Below are 17083 nucleotides of genomic sequence, written 5' to 3' on the forward strand. Positions count from 1 at the left end.
TAATATAAGTTGCACGTTGAAAATGATAATCTTAAACGAACAAGTTATTCTAATAAATTAAAATGATTTTAAAAGTTTCCTTGATTGAAACTTTATTATAAACACGTGACAGAATAAGTAAAAATCACGTAAAATCTACGTATTTTTAATTACGCTTAACCCGTCTCGTACACGTGTTTGATCAAGATTTAAGTTCCAAACTGAAACTTCATTTAATACGTGCTTGAAACCTAATAAGACACGTATTTAAAACTTCAATAAACACGTGTTTGAAACTTCATAAAAGACGTGTCAAACACCAGTAAAATTCCCGTGAAATCTCCGTGTTCTTGGTTTGCGCCTGGATCGTGACGAATACGTGTTTATAAGGGTTTTAATTCCGAAATTGAAACTAGATGTGCCAACTGGGTATATTCCTGTTTTCTTTATGAAACCTTTGCCTTGTTAAGCTCATTTCGACACAATAATGGGAGTTTTTTTAATGAATCTTTAGTATAATTTTTATATTAATATCTAAATGCAAAGTAAATTTTCAAACAGTTCTAATGCAGAGACCCTTTCAGGTGTAAAATAAAGCTAAAAATAACAACGAAGGCATTTTTATATAGTTGAGACAGAGAGTGGATTCTGTGTTTTTGTTTTGTCTGAGAAAGCTAACTTCCAAACATAAGATAAAATCCAAACATTTATATGTTTATGTTTATGTCAAATAAGGATGTTTTGCATATTATTGGGTTAATTGGAGCCTGGGAACAGTAACAACCCTAATTTTTTGCCCCCCTTGCCCCAAACGTGGGAGCAACGAGTAAGAAAAAAAAAATTTTTACTATTTTTAACTAAGGTCATTATTTATAAAAAATTTTAAATTTTGTGCAATAATTTTATAGCGTTCAAAAATGATGGCCATTTAAAGTTTTAACCCCCCTCAATTTGAGGGGGTTACAATTTTAAGATTGACATAATTCTTGAACTATAAAAGATTTTTTCATAAAATTTGAAATTTTTAAATTAATATGAATTTAGTTAAGAATAGTTTATAACAAAAATTATGAACTTGTTGCTCTCCACTTTAGGGCAGGGGGCAAGATTTAAAGGGCTTTTTAGTTCCCAGGCTCCAAATATTTTGATATTTTGACAAAACTTCCTTGTTTTGACACTAGTATAAACATATAAATGTTTGGAGTTTACTCTATGTTTATAATTTGGTATCTAAAACACCAAAAAACGCATGATCCGCTACTGAGTTAAAATTTCTTTTGCAAAGCGATTATTTAAAAAAGTGTATAAATCCAAAAAAGGAACGCTTTTTATTTTGTTTTCAATGGAATATATCTCATGCCCACCCAAAGTATTGATATCTTTTGAAACATCTTGAGTACCATTTAGGTCAACCTAAAACCTCTAAATTGAAGCAGTGGACTGTGAATCATACAATTTATAAACTACACTCACCTTTTGTACAGTTTTACAACCGCGTCATTTTAACACATTGAATACATTAAGACACTACATGCTTAACAACTATGTACATTTATATCCACACACATTTAACACTTTACATACTTTAACACCTACACACACGCTAATTGCATTTTGAAGTGAATATTTATTTGTATTTGTATATATATATATATATATATATATATATATATATATATATATATATATATACATACATAAATATATATAATGTTACATGAACTATGATCATAACACCAAATAAGACATACTTTTTTATTTAAAAAAAGTATGTGTCTTATTTGGTGTTATGATCATAGTTCATATCTTTGTTTTAACAGCTTTATAAATAATTTAGTCAAAATGGATATTCAATTATTCTAACTGCACATGGTCAAGATCATCTTTGGCGTGAGACTCAACGTGTTGCTTTAAGCGATTACTCTGATGTGGAATGTATTCAAAAATTTCGTTTACCAAAAAATAATATAAGAGATATTGTCAACACTTTACACAATGATTTGTCACCAATCACATTGAGAAGCAACCCAATATCTTCAGAAGCAAAAGTACTAATAGCGCTAAGGTTTTTGTCAACTGGGAGTTTTCAAGCAGTTATTGGTAAGAATTATTAGTCAATTCAAAAAAAGATAAGCTACAATCTTATGATTTTTTTATTGTTAAATATGCTTGTTATTAATGGATTGTTACAAATGGAGCTTAAAGGCGGTGCTTTATACAGGGTTTTTAAACCCTGCAATACATAGCAAACCTTGAGGTAGCAAAAATCCCAGGGAAAACCTCAAATACTCTGTTTACAGAAAATATGCTTTTGCCAATTTTTTTTCCATAGTTTATGATTTTTTTTTTTAAGAATGGCTTGTTAATACAGATAGCAATGAATTTGCAAGATATTTGTTGTTGTAAAACTTTTAGCTTTTTAGTAAAAATAATGTTTTAATTTGCATAAACAAAATCTTCAGGATAACCTGGAAAGATTATGTAGAAGTTCAGGGAGTTTCAAAAGTTAAACTTGGGGGGAAATGTTCTTTACTCATGGAAAACTTAGAGAAAAACTTTTAAAATTGGAATGGCAACCCTGTTTAAAGACTAATCATGTTCGCTTATTTAAAAATAACTTTATTCTTTTTTCAGTTTATCAATTCTTATGAAGTAAAATTAAATATCTTTTTTCTTTATATTTAAATATGACGCTTCATTATTATATAGCAAAAATCAAACAAACCCTAATTTTTTTTAAACTTAACATAAAAGATTGTGTTAAAAGATTAATTTTTACACTGCACCCTTCTACTGTTCCTATAATGTGATTTTATATTCTGCAGACTTTTGGTTAGGTGACTGAATTTTTCAAATTATTTGGAGTTTAACCTTGTCAAAGTTCACTTTTCTCTTTTTTAACTAACTTGCTTTTGTTTAATTGAATATAATGGTCAGTATGCATATTTCGTTCACATGTTGTTTCATGTAAATTTAGGTGACACCTCTCATGTAAGCCAGTCAAGCTGTAGTCGCATTCTTCATCAGTTTTGCAAATATTTTATTCATCACTATCATCACCTTGTCAGATGGTATGATAGTCCAGAGGAGATGACTGAAACAAAGAGAAAGTACTTTCAATCATTTGGAGTTAAAGGTCTTCTTGGAGTAATAGATGGTACAATCATACAAATCAAAGGAGTTAAGGTGAGTTTCCACTCATCCTTTTTTGCTACGGGTAGGGAAAGGGATGGGAAAAAAAACGAATATGGACAGATCGGATGGGATATATTCATTTCCACTTGCACTGGTCAAACTTGCTTTACTTTAACTTTCACTTTTAAGTAATGATAGCTAAATAATAAAAATAGCGGTGTTATCGATTCTTAGCAGAAGAACTTTACATTTGTTATTACTGAATTATTTAAAAATCAAAAGAAGGCAAAAGTATAAAAAAAGGTTTTGGGTCAGAAAATTATTTAGAGAAAGAAAAACAAAAGGAGCATTCAATTTATTTATAAAAGATATGCAACTTTTCGATCACGAATTCTTTTTTAAGTTTTTTCGAATGACACCTACAAAGTATGAACATTTGTTAAGTCTAATTGCACCGGCGATTACAAAATCTTTCCTCAGACGCGAGACAATTGGAGCGAGTGAACGTTTAATGGTCACTTTGAGATATATTTTTGGAGGCACTTCACAAATAGACCTATCTGGTATGTTTCGAATAAGTCCGACTTCCATAGGAAGAATAATAAACGAAACCTCTACTGCTATATGGACTATTTTGTTGGCTATGGAATATATTAGCTATCCAAAAAACAAAAATGAATGGAGATCTATAGCAAACGAATTTGAGAAGAAATGGAACTTCTCCAATTGCATAGGGGCTATAGATGGGAAACATATAGTTATGCAAGCCCCTTCAAGATCAGGCTCGTTCTACTTTAATTATAAAAAATCTCACTCTATTGTTCTGATGGCTATTTGTAATGCAAACTATGAATTCACACTTGTTAATATTGGTGATACTGGTAGAAACAGTGATGGTGGTGTATTCAGAAATAGTAAAATGGGAATTGCTTTTCAATCAAAGTTATTAAATATCCCAGAACCTTATGAACCAATATGCTCAAACGTAAAACTGCCATATGTTCTAATTGGAGATGAGGCATTTCCCCTCAAAAACTATTTAATGAAGCCATACCCTAAAGAAATATTATCTTTGAAGGAAAGAATATATAACTATAGATTGGCACGTGCGCGCAGAACAATAGAAAATACTTTTGGTATTTTGGCAGCAAGATGCAGAATTTTTCGCAAACCAATTATTGCCACTGCTCTGCATAACTACCTTATGCATGGTCGTCAGTTTGAACCATTAAATCAATATTGCCCTTCAAAATTTGTTGATTATGAAACACCATCTGGTTTGCAAGCTGGTGAATGGCGAAGTGATGTTTCTGATTACCAAGGAATAACACTTTTACAAAAACAATTAGGCTCAAATAACTATACTCGTGATGCAAAGGCAGTGAGGGAATCATTTCGAGACTTCTTTAATTCTCCCCAAGGACAGGTTCCATGGCAATATGATATGGTTACTCATACTCAAAACACATTTGATCAAAGATGAAATTCCTCTTCCTTCATATATATATATATATATATATATATATATATATATATATATATATATATATATATATATATATATATCTGTGTGTGTGTGTTATATATATGAATATATATAGTTTTTTTAGTTGCTTTATTTGTTTTTATTTTTGAAGTAATTTATTGTTTACCTTAAATGTATATATTGAATGTAAAAATAACTAACATCTTCGTATATGAAATATATTTTATTTGAAAATTAAATTTTACATTTTCATTCATTGTCACTTTCCATTTCAAGGAGGATTCCCATAACTTTTATTTTTGCTAATTTGTTTTTCTTTTTTGAAAGATTATGAAAAGAGCTTACTAAGCTTTTACAGAATAACTCATCTGGATCATTTTCATTTATTTTCATCAGTTTATTTTGCTCCACATCATTCATTATCGCTTTTTCAAGAGCAACTTGTAATGGGTCAATTTTCATTTTTCTTTTCATATGATTTGGCGATGAGATAATCATCTGAGGTGATGTAATTGAATTTATAACTGTTTCATTTTCTACTAAAGTCAAATTATCTCTTGAACTTGATGCTCTAATGGAATTGTCTATATTTTCAAGTCCTCTGTGTTCAACTAAATGTTGTGTTGCAAAAATATCGCATTTTATGTTTGAACTAGTCGATTTTACCCCAATGACATCTTTCAAAAACATTAATTCTGTGAAGAATTGGCATGATGGTAATTGATCCCCACCAGGTCCAGACATGGTAGCCTTTTTTTGACGATTCAAGCATCTACGAAAATTTTCTCTCAATTTCGTCCATGCTGAAGTCAAAGTTTTTTCTACACACAAAAAGAAAAAAAAAAAAAAAAAAAATAGGTTACGTTATGTAAAATAGGTTACGTCATTTTATTATTTAGAAATTTTTGTTTAAATTTACTTGGAAAAATAAATAGCTACCTTCTATTTTTAACAAACTAGATATCTGCCTCCATGCTTCAACTTTTAAAGGTGTTTCCTTATATGCGCGAGTTGTTGTGTCCCATAAACATGGAAATTTTCTCACTTCTTCTATTAAATGAGCCTCCAAGTTTGTTGGAACATTTTGTATTCTTGAAAAATCCACATTTAGTTCATTCATTATTAAATTAAATTTATAATAATATCGTAAATCGGACAGTTTACTTCAAAGTTTAATATTTTAACATTTAATTCGGGTATTTATACAATTTAAAATTAGCAGTAAAACTAACAAAGTTGTAATTGTGAGTAACTAAATATCTTAATGATTTCCATTTTACTTCATAGTAGGAAAATAAAAATATACGCGTAAATAGCTTTAAGTATTTACATACATAGTTATAGGAAAATAAATGTTTTTGACAAAATTACGAAATTAAAGCTTTATGACAAAATTACGAAAATGGAAAAATTCTTGGAAACTTTTACACTTTTTTGTTTTTAATTTTCGAAAATTCTAGCAAGGTGATTGGCTGCTCGTTTCGCTATTTGCTTATTTACGGGAAAAAGTTGATTTGAGATTAACCTTTTCCCGAGACAGATATGATGGGAAAAACTAAGCTGCGGGAAAATCAAATTACAAACTGCGCATGCTCACGTGATTAATTTTCCCATCCCTTTCCCGTTCCCGTAGCTAAACGGATGAGTGGAAACTCACCTTTACTGGGGCTGATGAACCAGCATACAATTGCAGGGTAACTCATCTTTTTATTTTGATACCTGATCATTTTGATTTGATACATGATCATTTTGATTTGATACCTGATCATTTTGATTATATTGCTGTAAGTCATTAGTCAAAAGTTTAAAGTGTGCACTGCTTGGCCTACTTACACAGGCATAGTTAACATGAGAAATTAAAAGTTGCTTTTGTTTCACAAATTTATTCTGTCTATGTATGTTTGGATACAATGCATACAAGCTTCAAAAAAAATATTTCTGTTCTGCTATTCTTTATAAAAAGATTATTTCCTATTTCCTTTTTTTTTTTAGATGCTAATGCTTTTTTAAGCTGTATTTTACTTCACATTGTTAAGTTATTATAAAGCGCTTCATGTTGTTAATAATATGTAAAAAAAATATTTAATTTACAAAGAGAAAATACTTCAATTTCACAAAGTGCGACATGTTTATTACTAAAATTGAAGTTTTTTTAAATATTTTAAATAGCACATCATAGTTCTTTAAAGTTTGAAAACATCAAGTTAATTAACGTAAGTGCTAAACTTAAAAAACAATATAATATAAGGTCATATAGTTTATAATAAAAGGTCACGTAAAAAAACAATGTCTTGTTTTGGCTAAAGGTGACCAGTTGTTCCAACATGATGCCAATGTTTCCCGAAAAAGGTTTTTGCTGCTCTTTGATTTAAAACATTTTAACATCTTGATGATTTTTAACTTCTTTTTTTTTTAGAAAAGGATATCCTGCTTTGAATTGTCAAGTTGTCATTGATGCTGATGGAAAGTTTAGAGATGTTGTTGCAAAGTATCCTGGATCGTGCCATGATGCCTTTATTTTTTCTAATTCTGCATTAAAACAGACGTTAGAAAATGATCCAAGTGCAGGCTTCCTTTTTGCAGACTCAGGATACGGGTTGTCACCAGTCATGATCACACCGTTTAATCATCCAACTACACCAGACGAAATATATTTTAATAAAGTTCACCGTCAGGTACGTAGTGATGTAGAGCGAGCCATTGGACGTCTCAAAAACCGTTGGAGGTGTTTGCACAAAAGTGGTAGAACACTTCAGTACACCCCAACAACTTGCTGCAACATATTTTTTACTTGCATTTTACTGGAAAACTTTTGCATTTCCTTAGGACTAAAAATTCCAGATGACACTAATTTTGAGGACAATGATGAAGATTATGTGCAACCTGAACTAACTCAAACCAACCAAATTCGACTTGGTATTTTAAGAAGGACACAAATTAAAAACTATGTGTTTGCAAATCAAAGGCAATGACTTATTGTAAAAATGTTGCATGGATGCCCGCAGAGTAATTTGTTTTAGATATGACATTTTTTTGGCATATAAACTTAAGTATGTTCATGCTTATGTCAAATGAGATTGATTTGCAAATATAAAGAAGTGATTGGAGTCTCAGAACAAGAATACACCAAAAAGTTTACCCCACTACACCAAATGTCATGGAAATGGGTTAATAAGATAGCATTAACATACTAAAGTGCAGAGTTTGCACATTGCCTGAAAGTGTCATATCGGAAACATCAAAAAATCATGCAGGCCCAAATGAAGTGTTGTAGTTTTCGTATACAATTTTTCAATTTTATAGATTTCAATGATAGAAGTAAATATTTATGGCAAGTTTAATTGTATATTAAATGAAAAAAGTTACAAGTTCTTTATAATATAATTGTAGATCAGATTAAGCAATTCTGAACCCCTCTTTTCCTCTTTTTTTTATATGAAATTGAATGTAAGGTTTGCAAAATTGCTTCATATTATTGCATATATCGTTTTGGGAGTTAAAAACCTTAAATAATGTGCTAATTTTTTAAGCAAAAAATGTGTATATATCTTGCTTTATCTAGTTACGTGCTAATTTATTTTCTGTTAATAATAACTTATAAGTTCAGTTCTTTATTTTCTGCGTCAGCCGCAGCAATCTTTTCCAGTGAACAAGCAATTCTTTTAGCGGAGTTGGCAAAACTTTCTGTTGAGGTTGAAATGCGAGTCAATGTTTCAGCAATACTTTTAAAGAGGAGGTTTTCGCTTGGAATAGAACGGCTGAGAACAGTGGCTATACTCAGTCCGGCTGCAGCAATTTCCTCACCAATTTTTGACATGTTAGCCATATATTCATCCACATTGGATGACGACAGCTTTCTGCTAGTAGTTTTTCTCACCGGTTTTTTATATCGGTGATCCTATAAAGTATTGTTAAATTAGATAAGAAAAAAGCATAACGCACAGTAAAAAAAAGTCACGACTTTTTAGTAACTATACAAACAAATAAATTTTGCTTATTAAAGTTGAGACATAATTAGAATAAGAAGGCAAAATAAATGACTTATCCTAAGAAACTCTTAATGGTTGAACTTTTGATTTGTTAATCGTTTATTTCAGTTTTACAAACCAAAACCAAAATAAATTTCTTTAGCCAAGAAATTTTAAAAGAAAAAAAAAATTTTTTTCATTTAAATATTTTATTTTCAATTTGTTTTTTGTTAAAAAAGAATACAACGTTCTTTAATATTGTTTCACACACCCTAAAAGCATTTTCGATATTTTTTTCTCTGAACATAAAAACTAAAGTCATCTTATTTCTGTAAAATGTACTTTTTTTTTTAATAACGGGATTTCAGAAGCAGTTTCATGTTGTAATATCAACAAAGGATCTGCAGTTGGTGAAGAACCTGCCAGATGAACTTCTGTTGTTGAAGTATCAGGCGGAGTCAATAACTGAGAAGACTGCGATGAAGAAAATGAAGCCATTGAAGATAAAGATCGTCGCAAAGGAATTTTTCTCTTTGTAAAAGTTTGATTCTTTAAACATTAACATTTTTTTTTTTTTTTTTGAACAAAATAATAAAATTTAATCACTTTTATATTGATCAAAAGAGGAAACAATGAAAAAATAAATAAATATTAACACAAGAATATAATGCTCAATATTAATTTCTACAAATAATGACTTTAATATTTGTGGTCTTTGTAAAAAAAAAAATATTTACCTTGACAAAGTCTTCTTTTTCATCAAGCTGTGAAATATGTGTTTTGCTATATTCATTAAAACACTCCACGTTAAGTATTTCAGGCACAGTTTTGCTATTAGTCATCTAAGATAATATGACAAAAAACAACTTCTTTAATAAAAAGCTATAGTGAACATGTTAACTTAAAGTGCAAGGTTAAGATATAGATCAAAATGTTTACAATTGCTGTTTTGTACATTTAGCGTGTGAAGATAATTCTTTGCAGAATAAATTTACCTTAATTAACTGATTGTTCATTTTTTCTACGGGTTGCAGAACAAAGTTCCCCGTTATCATATCAAAGTTAGCTTCTTCATCGTGATCTATTCTGCAGTGCTTTTGTTGAGTGTCAATTCCTCCTGGAATTCCCTGAAATAAAGAACAGCAATTTTTATAAATCTGTATCAAAACTTTTATAAACATAGACCTAACGGTTGGATATAAAAATTAAAGTTTAAAAAAATCATTATTTTCATTTGTAACGATTCTTCCGAAACCTGCTTTATTTAATAAAAAAGGTAAATGTATGAGGGTAAAATTTTAAAATATGTATCAATATACCATGTAGGAAACTTTTGGCATTTTGTTGACCAATTCTTGATCAATCAAGTTCAGTTCTTCACCACTTCCCATGCCTCCTCCTGTCTTACACAAACTAGAGGTAATACGAGCTGCTTTTGCCTTACTGTCTGACTTTTGATCTGATAGTTTCTTTTTACATTGTTGCACTGTTCTATCAGAATCAATTGAAGAAACATGATCAGCAATTTTGGACCATATGCCATCTTTTGTTAGTTTTGAATTCCCTGGAAAAAAAAATCAAATATATACATTTACAAAACATGCACTACCTATTATATGAAGAAGCATTTAATACTCATATTACCATATTCAACCAGCAAATTAACTTAAATCTTGATACAATGTAATATTTTTTTAAATTAGTTATTTAAACCGCCTGTAGTAACATTCAATTAAATCATGCTTAGATTTTCTGAATTCAAAAAATGAAAACAATGTCGAAATAAAAATAAAGTTAAGCAAAATTTACAGCAAAACGTCTGATAAAAGAAGTTAGTTGGTGCAACATTGAAAGCAAGTGTTACTGTTAATTCTAATTCAAAAATCATAAAAATATAGTTAAAAATAAGTTTAATGCAGAAATTATATGTTTAAGTTTAAATTTATTAAGTTTGAAATGAAGTAATAGCATTAAAAAATAATACCTTGAGAAAATTTTCCATCTAAAGTTTCTTTATTCTCATTGTATGCTTGTACCAAAACAAGCAACTGTTCGTGAGTCCAGTTTTCAGATCGTTTTTTTAAACCTTTTAACAATTCTCACACTAAAAAAAGTTCATATTTTTTGAAAATATAAACCAAAATAAAGTGTAGTTTGAATAATAGATGAATAAAAGAAGATATTTAAATTTTAATCTGAAAATTGACTTACTTGCAAGTTTTACTTAAATTTAACTGAAACAACTGCAGTTTTAAACTAAAAGTTGCAAAACTTTAAGTTTTAGTTTTATCTATTGAACATTTATTGAGAGTACTTATATATAAAATTTTTGAAGCCGTTAATGAAGATAAACTACATCCTAAAATCTTAACAACGAACATAGCTAAAAACTGTTATAACAGTATAATATATTGGTAATAGCAGTTTTTTAGTACTTTTTAAGTACTTTTTTAAAAAAAAAGTTACGAAAGTTTAGTGAATAAACACCCTGATAAGATAATCTAGAACTATTTGAACTCATAGAACTAAGACTAAAAGAAGAACCATTCCAATTAGAATCACCATACAAAACATTTTCAATTGTATTAGTAGGCCTACGTTTGCCAAGTTCATTTAAACCAATACGCTCATAAGAACCCAATTGATTCTTAGGTAAAATAATATCTTTCAGATAACGTCTACCAACACTTATAGAAGGAATAGAACTCTTAACAGTAAAAGCAACACCTTTAACACCTTTAACAACACTCAAAACACTCTTGGGATTTAAAGCACCAGTTAAACCAGTAACGATGGATTCAGTAATACGAGCAGAATTTGAATCTTTAAAATTCTGTTCATTTACACCAAATATCTGATTATCCCAACCAGGAGCAATCTTCAATACTTAATTAGGGTAAACCTTTTTAATCCTAATCTGCGGACTAGGCTTAAAGATGATTTGAAACATTATACAAAGCGAAAAAAAAGCATTTCAGTACGTTTTCAGATAATGGTATTTCTTCATTTTATTGGCACAAATGTTTTTTTTTCATGTTCTCGGAGACTGTCATGGAATCTCTACCAACACAATTTATTGTGATATACACAGTGTAGGAGAAGCTATTTTTAATGTTAGCGTACAAAGATAATAAAACTATTAAAAACATATATATATATATATATATATATATATATATATATATACATATATATATATACATATATATATATATATATATATATATATATATATATATATATATATATATATATATATATATATATATATATATATATATATATATATATAAGCCTGGATGAACCTAAAGTCGACTACGATATGCTTCTATACTTTAGGTCGACAGAATTTAATTCTTTTGATTTTGTCAATAAACAATAATTTTTCTGTTTATAGCAACTTATCATTTATATATTTTACATTTAAAGAGGATTCGACTGATTTTCTAGGGAAATGTTAGAAAATGTCGACATAGCGTTTTGCATTGCACGCTCTGTTGACCTAACGCAACTAAAACATTGGATCGACTTTAAGTCGACTAAATAAATAATAAGTTGATATATGAAAACATTTAGCTGAACATGAAGCCATTAAAAACGTACAGAATGTAACAGAAATCTTACGATAATTCTTTCTTGATTAGGTTATTTAGCAAACTTCGTTTTAAATGTTTTATTTTTATCAATTTTTTTTTTTATTGTCAATTCACAAAATTTTGGTAATACTGGAAAAAAATAGGCCATCGTTTAGGAACGTTTTAAAGCTGAGATGCTTATTGAGGATGTGAAATAATACAACAAAAAACAAAAACAACTCAATTACAATATCATAGACATGTTTTTTAAGATTAAGATTCTCTTTACTTTTTCTTAATGCGCGTTCGTTGACGATGCGCGTTCGAACACGATTACGAGGAACCTTGTTTCCATCCGCAAATTGGTTCATTTCATCACGGCCTAAAAAAAAAAACAAGATGTCAACTTATCAGCAAAATTGGTATCTTAACCCTTTGCACAGCGCTGGTGACTGACGCAAGGCATTCATCTAATTGTTTGAATATCCATTTGCATAATTTCTTTTTTTTTTTTTACTTATATTTATACATAATTCAAAATATACTATTTCCACTTGAATTTACGAGTATGCTGTAGCTTCAGGTATGTCATACAAGAAAAAAATCCGGAGTGCAAACGGTTAATGACATGTATGACACACGTCTACACTGTTGTACATGACCGTTTAACAAAGAGTTATTTTTCCCATAAACGATCTCGTATACGGTGTCGTATATTTGAGGTCTCAGTTGTACATGTTTCGGATTTTTATGTTACAATATTAATCGCATCAGAAATAATCAAAGAAGAACTCTTGTGTTACACTATATCCCACAAAATCGCTATTTATAAATTGTATAATTTTTTTAAAACACGGAGCCTTCGTTTTTAATAAAAAAAAAAAAACTCCCCTAAATTTTTTACGAGGAAGAAGAAGAATCCTTTTTCAGGTTTAAAGCAGGGCTGTGGAGTCGGTAAGCTGCTGTTCCGACTCCGACTCCGACTCCTTGATTTTATCATGGACCGACTTCGACTCCGACTCCGACTCCTTCATAAGTAACCAATTTCTAACAACAAATAGTTGTTTGTTTTACTACAGTTATTTGTTCGTAACAACAAATAACTGTAGTAAAATGTTAACATCGGCTATTTCATCACTATGATACAAATAATCCAACCACTTAGTGCTTTAAACAATATTTATAAAAAAACAATTTCTGAACAAAAAAACAATTTCTGAACAAACAACTTTTCTGAACTCTGGTTATGCAATAAACTCTTATGCAGTCGCTAATAACATTATGAATTTGTCAAAATCATGTTTGAAATATTGTCAGTTGGACAATATTTCAAACATGAAAGAACTTGTTCTTCTTTAAGTTCATATTCTTTAATCTTTTCTACTGAGACCTGGAGAAATTCGCTGGTGTGATTAGTTTTGGCGTCTTTTACTGCCAATGTCTTGGTAACTGCTTCATTTTTTTCAAAAAAGAATTAAACATTGATTGCAAAATAGTTCACTCTGTTAAGAAACACAAAGCGTCCCTTGAGACATTCATTAAGTTTTTCTTTTTGTTTAACAGCTTCTTCAATCACTAATTTTCTAATATTCTCTCTCTCTAGAGAAACAAAGCTATTTGAATACTTACAGTCTTTCTGTTTGTGGAGCAACTCTTTGGTGCTTGGTGGTGGCACGCCTAGCTTTCTACTAAGAATATGTAGCACAGTGCCAGACAATTTAAGTCGGGAGTTAGGGGATCACGAAGTTATATAGTTTAACGGAAGCTAGAGGAGAGCGCAAGGGAGGTGATATATGATTGTCAGTGATAAGCAGCAAAATACCCTATTGCTTATCACTTATATTACTTACAACTATAAAATCCTTATGAAAATTATGAAACTTTGAAAGATTTTTTTTAAACCGGAGTCGGTACAATTTTTCCGACTCCGACTCCGACTCCAGCCAAAATGAGCTCCGACTCCGACTCCACGACTCCGACTCCGACTCCGACTCCACAGCCCTGGTTTAAAGTAAAAAAAACTTTTCATCTGCCGACCATAACGGATTTATTTATCCCGATTTGTAACCCCCTCCCCCCTAAAAACAAAAACAAAAACAAAATATTCACGTTTTTAATTTTGCATAAACCATTTAAGGGAATCTAAAAAAATCGCATTTTTAAAGTACTGGTTTTCATACTATTTGGTAATTTTTTTAAAAAGTTGTTATTGCTGTCAAAAATGCTTAATGCATTTTTTACTGTTTGCTTCTAATAGTTGAAACTTACTTTTTAAAATATAAAACAGGCAATCCAATGTCTTTCAAACATTCTTAGAACAATTTTGCATACTCAAACACCCCCTGATATTTGCATAGATGTTTACTGCAGTGCTCATTAACATTTTAGATTTAAACGCCTAAAGGCACTTTGTTCATTAATGTTAAGAAATTCAAGGAAAAATATTAATGGAATTTATACAAATAATAACTATTACTTGTACTTTAAAGGTATTAATAATTAGTATTTTAGTGATATTAATTTAGCTATAAATAACAATAGTTATTAATAATAAAGGAAAGCAAAGTAATCGTTATTTAATAAATTGATTTAATTATATTAAATGTGGTTATTTTGTGATAGCAAAATAAAATTCTCATGAGAATAAAAAATTAACAATTAGATACATAGTAACCGAACCCCTTTCCCTAATTGAGATTTAAGAAAATAGGACAGTTTAAAACTCTGCATGTCTTATTAAAAGGACTTGAATCACTCAGTGCAAGTTCTACATAACTATTTAAAAACAAAAAAGTTAACTCTAAATTAATTTTAAAATATGCTCATGAAAAATCTACGATCAAATAATAAAACATACTCGGAAATCCTTTATCGCGAGCTATGTAGCTCCCAAAGGTAGCTTCAAACAATTCTTTTTGGTTTTCAGTCCATTGGAAATAAATTCTTGCTAATTGCAAAAAAAAAAAAAAAAAGAAAAAATTAGATGTAAAACTTCAAAGTAAACAAACTGTTAATCATGTTATAGCTATTTTAAGAGTCATTGTTTAAAAAAATTGATAAAAACATTTTAAACCATTCTACATTAAAATATTTTATTTACATAAGTAACATTATTTAACAAAATTAGATCTCATTGATTTAATGCATAAGTTACCAGATTTGTCACTTTTACATTTAACATTATCATCTTCATGATCCAATTCATCCTCCTCCTCATCATTGTTGGATGAACTAACATATCCTTAGAAAAAAGTTTTTAGATCAAACTTAAGTCAAAATTTGTTAGCTGTAACAGAAAAATAGCAATGAGAAGAGTTTATACTCAAAACTTTGGGGATAAACAACCTCTAAATGTTCCACCAATTTTTTTTTTTAATTTGTGAGCAAAAGTAAAATCAGAAATCATTTTTAAAAAATTTCATATCTTGTTTTATTATCTTTCACAAAAAGGTACTCCAATAACAATATACTACAATTCATGATACATTCTAGCTAATGTATATTTTCTAATTTTTTTTTTTTCCCATTAGAGGGTTTGTTTCGGAGATTTCCTTTAATTTTGACAGATTAAACCATCATTCTTGACAATTATTTATCATCCAATATGTTTGCACAATAATACTTTAACATATTTCCAATATGTAATGCAAGGAAGAATTCCAAGTAAAGAACTTTAAATTTATACTAGGATATACGCCATTCAGTTTAAAACATTTATCTACTATGTAAAATGATTAAGTCAAAAAAAGTATGATAGAAAGATATATTTCTTAGATATTTACATACTTGTCCTCCTAGCTTCTTTTGATTTAATTGGCTTTAACCCTCCGTCGGGCGCAACTGATCTAACAGGCACATGCTTCATTCATTTGTTACTTTCTCCACACCGGAGCGCTTTTAAATCTAGATCTTTCTAGTAATTTCCTGTCTTTATAAGACTTATAAAACCCTCTCACTTAGTTACTTAACAGATAACGCAAAGTGTATTAATTGACCTGTGTGTTCTGATAGGCTCATTGCGCCCGATTAAGTCATTTTATTTAGGTAGCTATTTTTTAATTTTTTTTTTTCAGATTTGTTGATTTCGCACATTTTAAACTAGTAATATTAAACTAACTGTGCGTATTTCATAAAAATAAATAGAAAATCTTCAAATGGCCTAATATGCACATTGCGTCTGATTATGTCATAATTTATTTATTAAAGAAAAATTTAATGGCGTCTCAATTTGATGAGCAAAGGAAGTTACTTGAGGAAGAAGTTGAAGAAGAACCTGCACAAATTGAATATTTTGCAGAAGAAAGTGATATTGACTCTGAAGATGAAGTTGAACAATGCATTCTTAATTCAGAAACTGAGCAATCTGAAAACGAAACAAAAGAAGATGACAAAGAAGAAGGAAACTCTTTTATGGGCAAAGATAAAAAAACGGAGTGGCTAACTAAACCACTAAAAAAAAGTCGACGTCGAAAGACACACAACATTTGCACTCATCTTCCAGAAGTAATTGGAAATGCAAAAAATGCCAAAACTCCATATGAATGTTGGAATAATATTTTTAATGACAATATAATTGAAATGATTGTCACATACACAAATATTTATATTGACTCCGTAAAAGATAGGTTTGTGCGGCAGAGAGATATCAAATCCACTGACATAATTGAGGTAAAAGCATTCATCGGACTATTGTATTTAGCAGGAGTATATAGAGCAAATCGAATGAGTTTGGAAGATCTTTGGGGAAAAGAAGGTGATGGCATTGAAAAATTCTCTCTTGTTATGAGTCTCAAACGGTTTAAGACACTTATTTGTTGTCTTCGTTTTGATGACCGAAGAACTCGAAACCAAAGAAAAGAAACTGACCGCCTTGCCCCAGTTCGAATAATCTTTGAAACATTTGTCAATAATTGTCAGAAAAGTTTTAGTCCAGGGGAAAA

At 29.7% G+C, this 17083-nt stretch overlaps 4 protein-coding genes across 4 annotated transcripts in view; all 4 read right to left on the bottom strand.

Moving 5' to 3' along the window:
- Window positions 1–1401, bottom strand: part of LOC149885098 (uncharacterized) — a 14856-nt gene extending 13455 nt beyond the window's left edge. The window contains exon 1 of the mRNA XM_090096089.1: window positions 406–1401. Coding sequence (XP_089952215.1) covers window positions 406–454 — 49 coding nt within the window. The 5' untranslated portion in view covers window positions 455–1401. The remainder of the gene's footprint in view (window positions 1–405) is intronic.
- A 3448-nt stretch (window positions 1402–4849) lies between these two features.
- On the bottom strand, window positions 4850–5868 carry LOC149885099 (uncharacterized). Its single transcript, XM_090096040.1, has 2 exons — window positions 5540–5868; window positions 4850–5421 (listed from the first exon to the last, which is right to left on the bottom strand). The coding sequence occupies exons 1-2, from the start codon at window positions 5718–5720 to the stop codon at window positions 4850–4852; spliced, it is 753 nt and encodes a 250-aa protein (XP_089952166.1). The 5' UTR covers window positions 5721–5868.
- Window positions 5869–8153: 2285 nt separating this feature from the next.
- On the bottom strand, window positions 8154–11231 carry LOC149885100 (uncharacterized). Its single transcript, XM_090095533.1, has 5 exons — window positions 10553–11231; window positions 9888–10132; window positions 9564–9695; window positions 9306–9410; window positions 8154–8498 (listed from the first exon to the last, which is right to left on the bottom strand). The coding sequence occupies exons 2-5, from the start codon at window positions 9957–9959 to the stop codon at window positions 8196–8198; spliced, it is 612 nt and encodes a 203-aa protein (XP_089951659.1). The 5' UTR covers window positions 9960–10132; window positions 10553–11231; the 3' UTR covers window positions 8154–8195.
- Window positions 11232–12274: 1043 nt separating this feature from the next.
- On the bottom strand, window positions 12275–16049 carry LOC149885101 (uncharacterized). Its single transcript, XM_090094624.1, has 4 exons — window positions 15930–16049; window positions 15298–15384; window positions 15001–15090; window positions 12275–12525 (listed from the first exon to the last, which is right to left on the bottom strand). The coding sequence occupies exons 1-4, from the start codon at window positions 16006–16008 to the stop codon at window positions 12275–12277; spliced, it is 507 nt and encodes a 168-aa protein (XP_089950750.1). The 5' UTR covers window positions 16009–16049.
- Between the last annotated feature and the right edge of the window lie 1034 nt (window positions 16050–17083).

This window comes from Hydra viridissima, unplaced genomic scaffold (assembly GCF_058129835.1).
Source record: "Hydra viridissima isolate aposymbiotic clone 2 unplaced genomic scaffold, HvirCarnegie_v1 scaffold_8, whole genome shotgun sequence".
In the NCBI taxonomy this organism is placed as follows: domain Eukaryota; kingdom Metazoa; phylum Cnidaria; class Hydrozoa; order Anthoathecata; family Hydridae; genus Hydra; species Hydra viridissima.

What these genes read in the sequence shown, in the direction of transcription:
- LOC149885099 (XM_090096040.1), bottom strand. Translation starts at nt 5,720, where the DNA reads ATGAATGAACTAAATGTGGATTTTTCAAGAATACAAAATGTTCCAACA. An exon ending in TAGTTTGTTAAAAATAGAAG is followed by an intron (nt 5,422 to 5,539) that starts GTAGCTATTTAT and finishes TTTTGTGTGTAG; the next exon opens with AAAAAACTTTGACTTCAGCA.
- LOC149885100 (XM_090095533.1), bottom strand. Translation starts at nt 9,959, where the DNA reads ATGGGAAGTGGTGAAGAACTGAACTTGATTGATCAAGAATTGGTCAAC. An exon ending in TGCCAAAAGTTTCCTACATG is followed by an intron (nt 9,696 to 9,887) that starts GTATATTGATAC and finishes TCTTTATTTCAG; the next exon opens with GGAATTCCAGGAGGAATTGA. An exon ending in TGAACAATCAGTTAATTAAG is followed by an intron (nt 9,411 to 9,563) that starts GTAAATTTATTC and finishes ATATTATCTTAG; the next exon opens with ATGACTAATAGCAAAACTGT.
- LOC149885101 (XM_090094624.1), bottom strand. Translation starts at nt 16,008, where the DNA reads ATGAAGCATGTGCCTGTTAGATCAGTTGCGCCCGACGGAGGGTTAAAG. An exon ending in AAAAGAAGCTAGGAGGACAA is followed by an intron (nt 15,385 to 15,929) that starts GTATGTAAATAT and finishes CTTTTTTCTAAG; the next exon opens with GATATGTTAGTTCATCCAAC. An exon ending in TCGCGATAAAGGATTTCCGA is followed by an intron (nt 12,526 to 15,000) that starts GTATGTTTTATT and finishes TTTTTTTTTTAG; the next exon opens with GCCGTGATGAAATGAACCAA.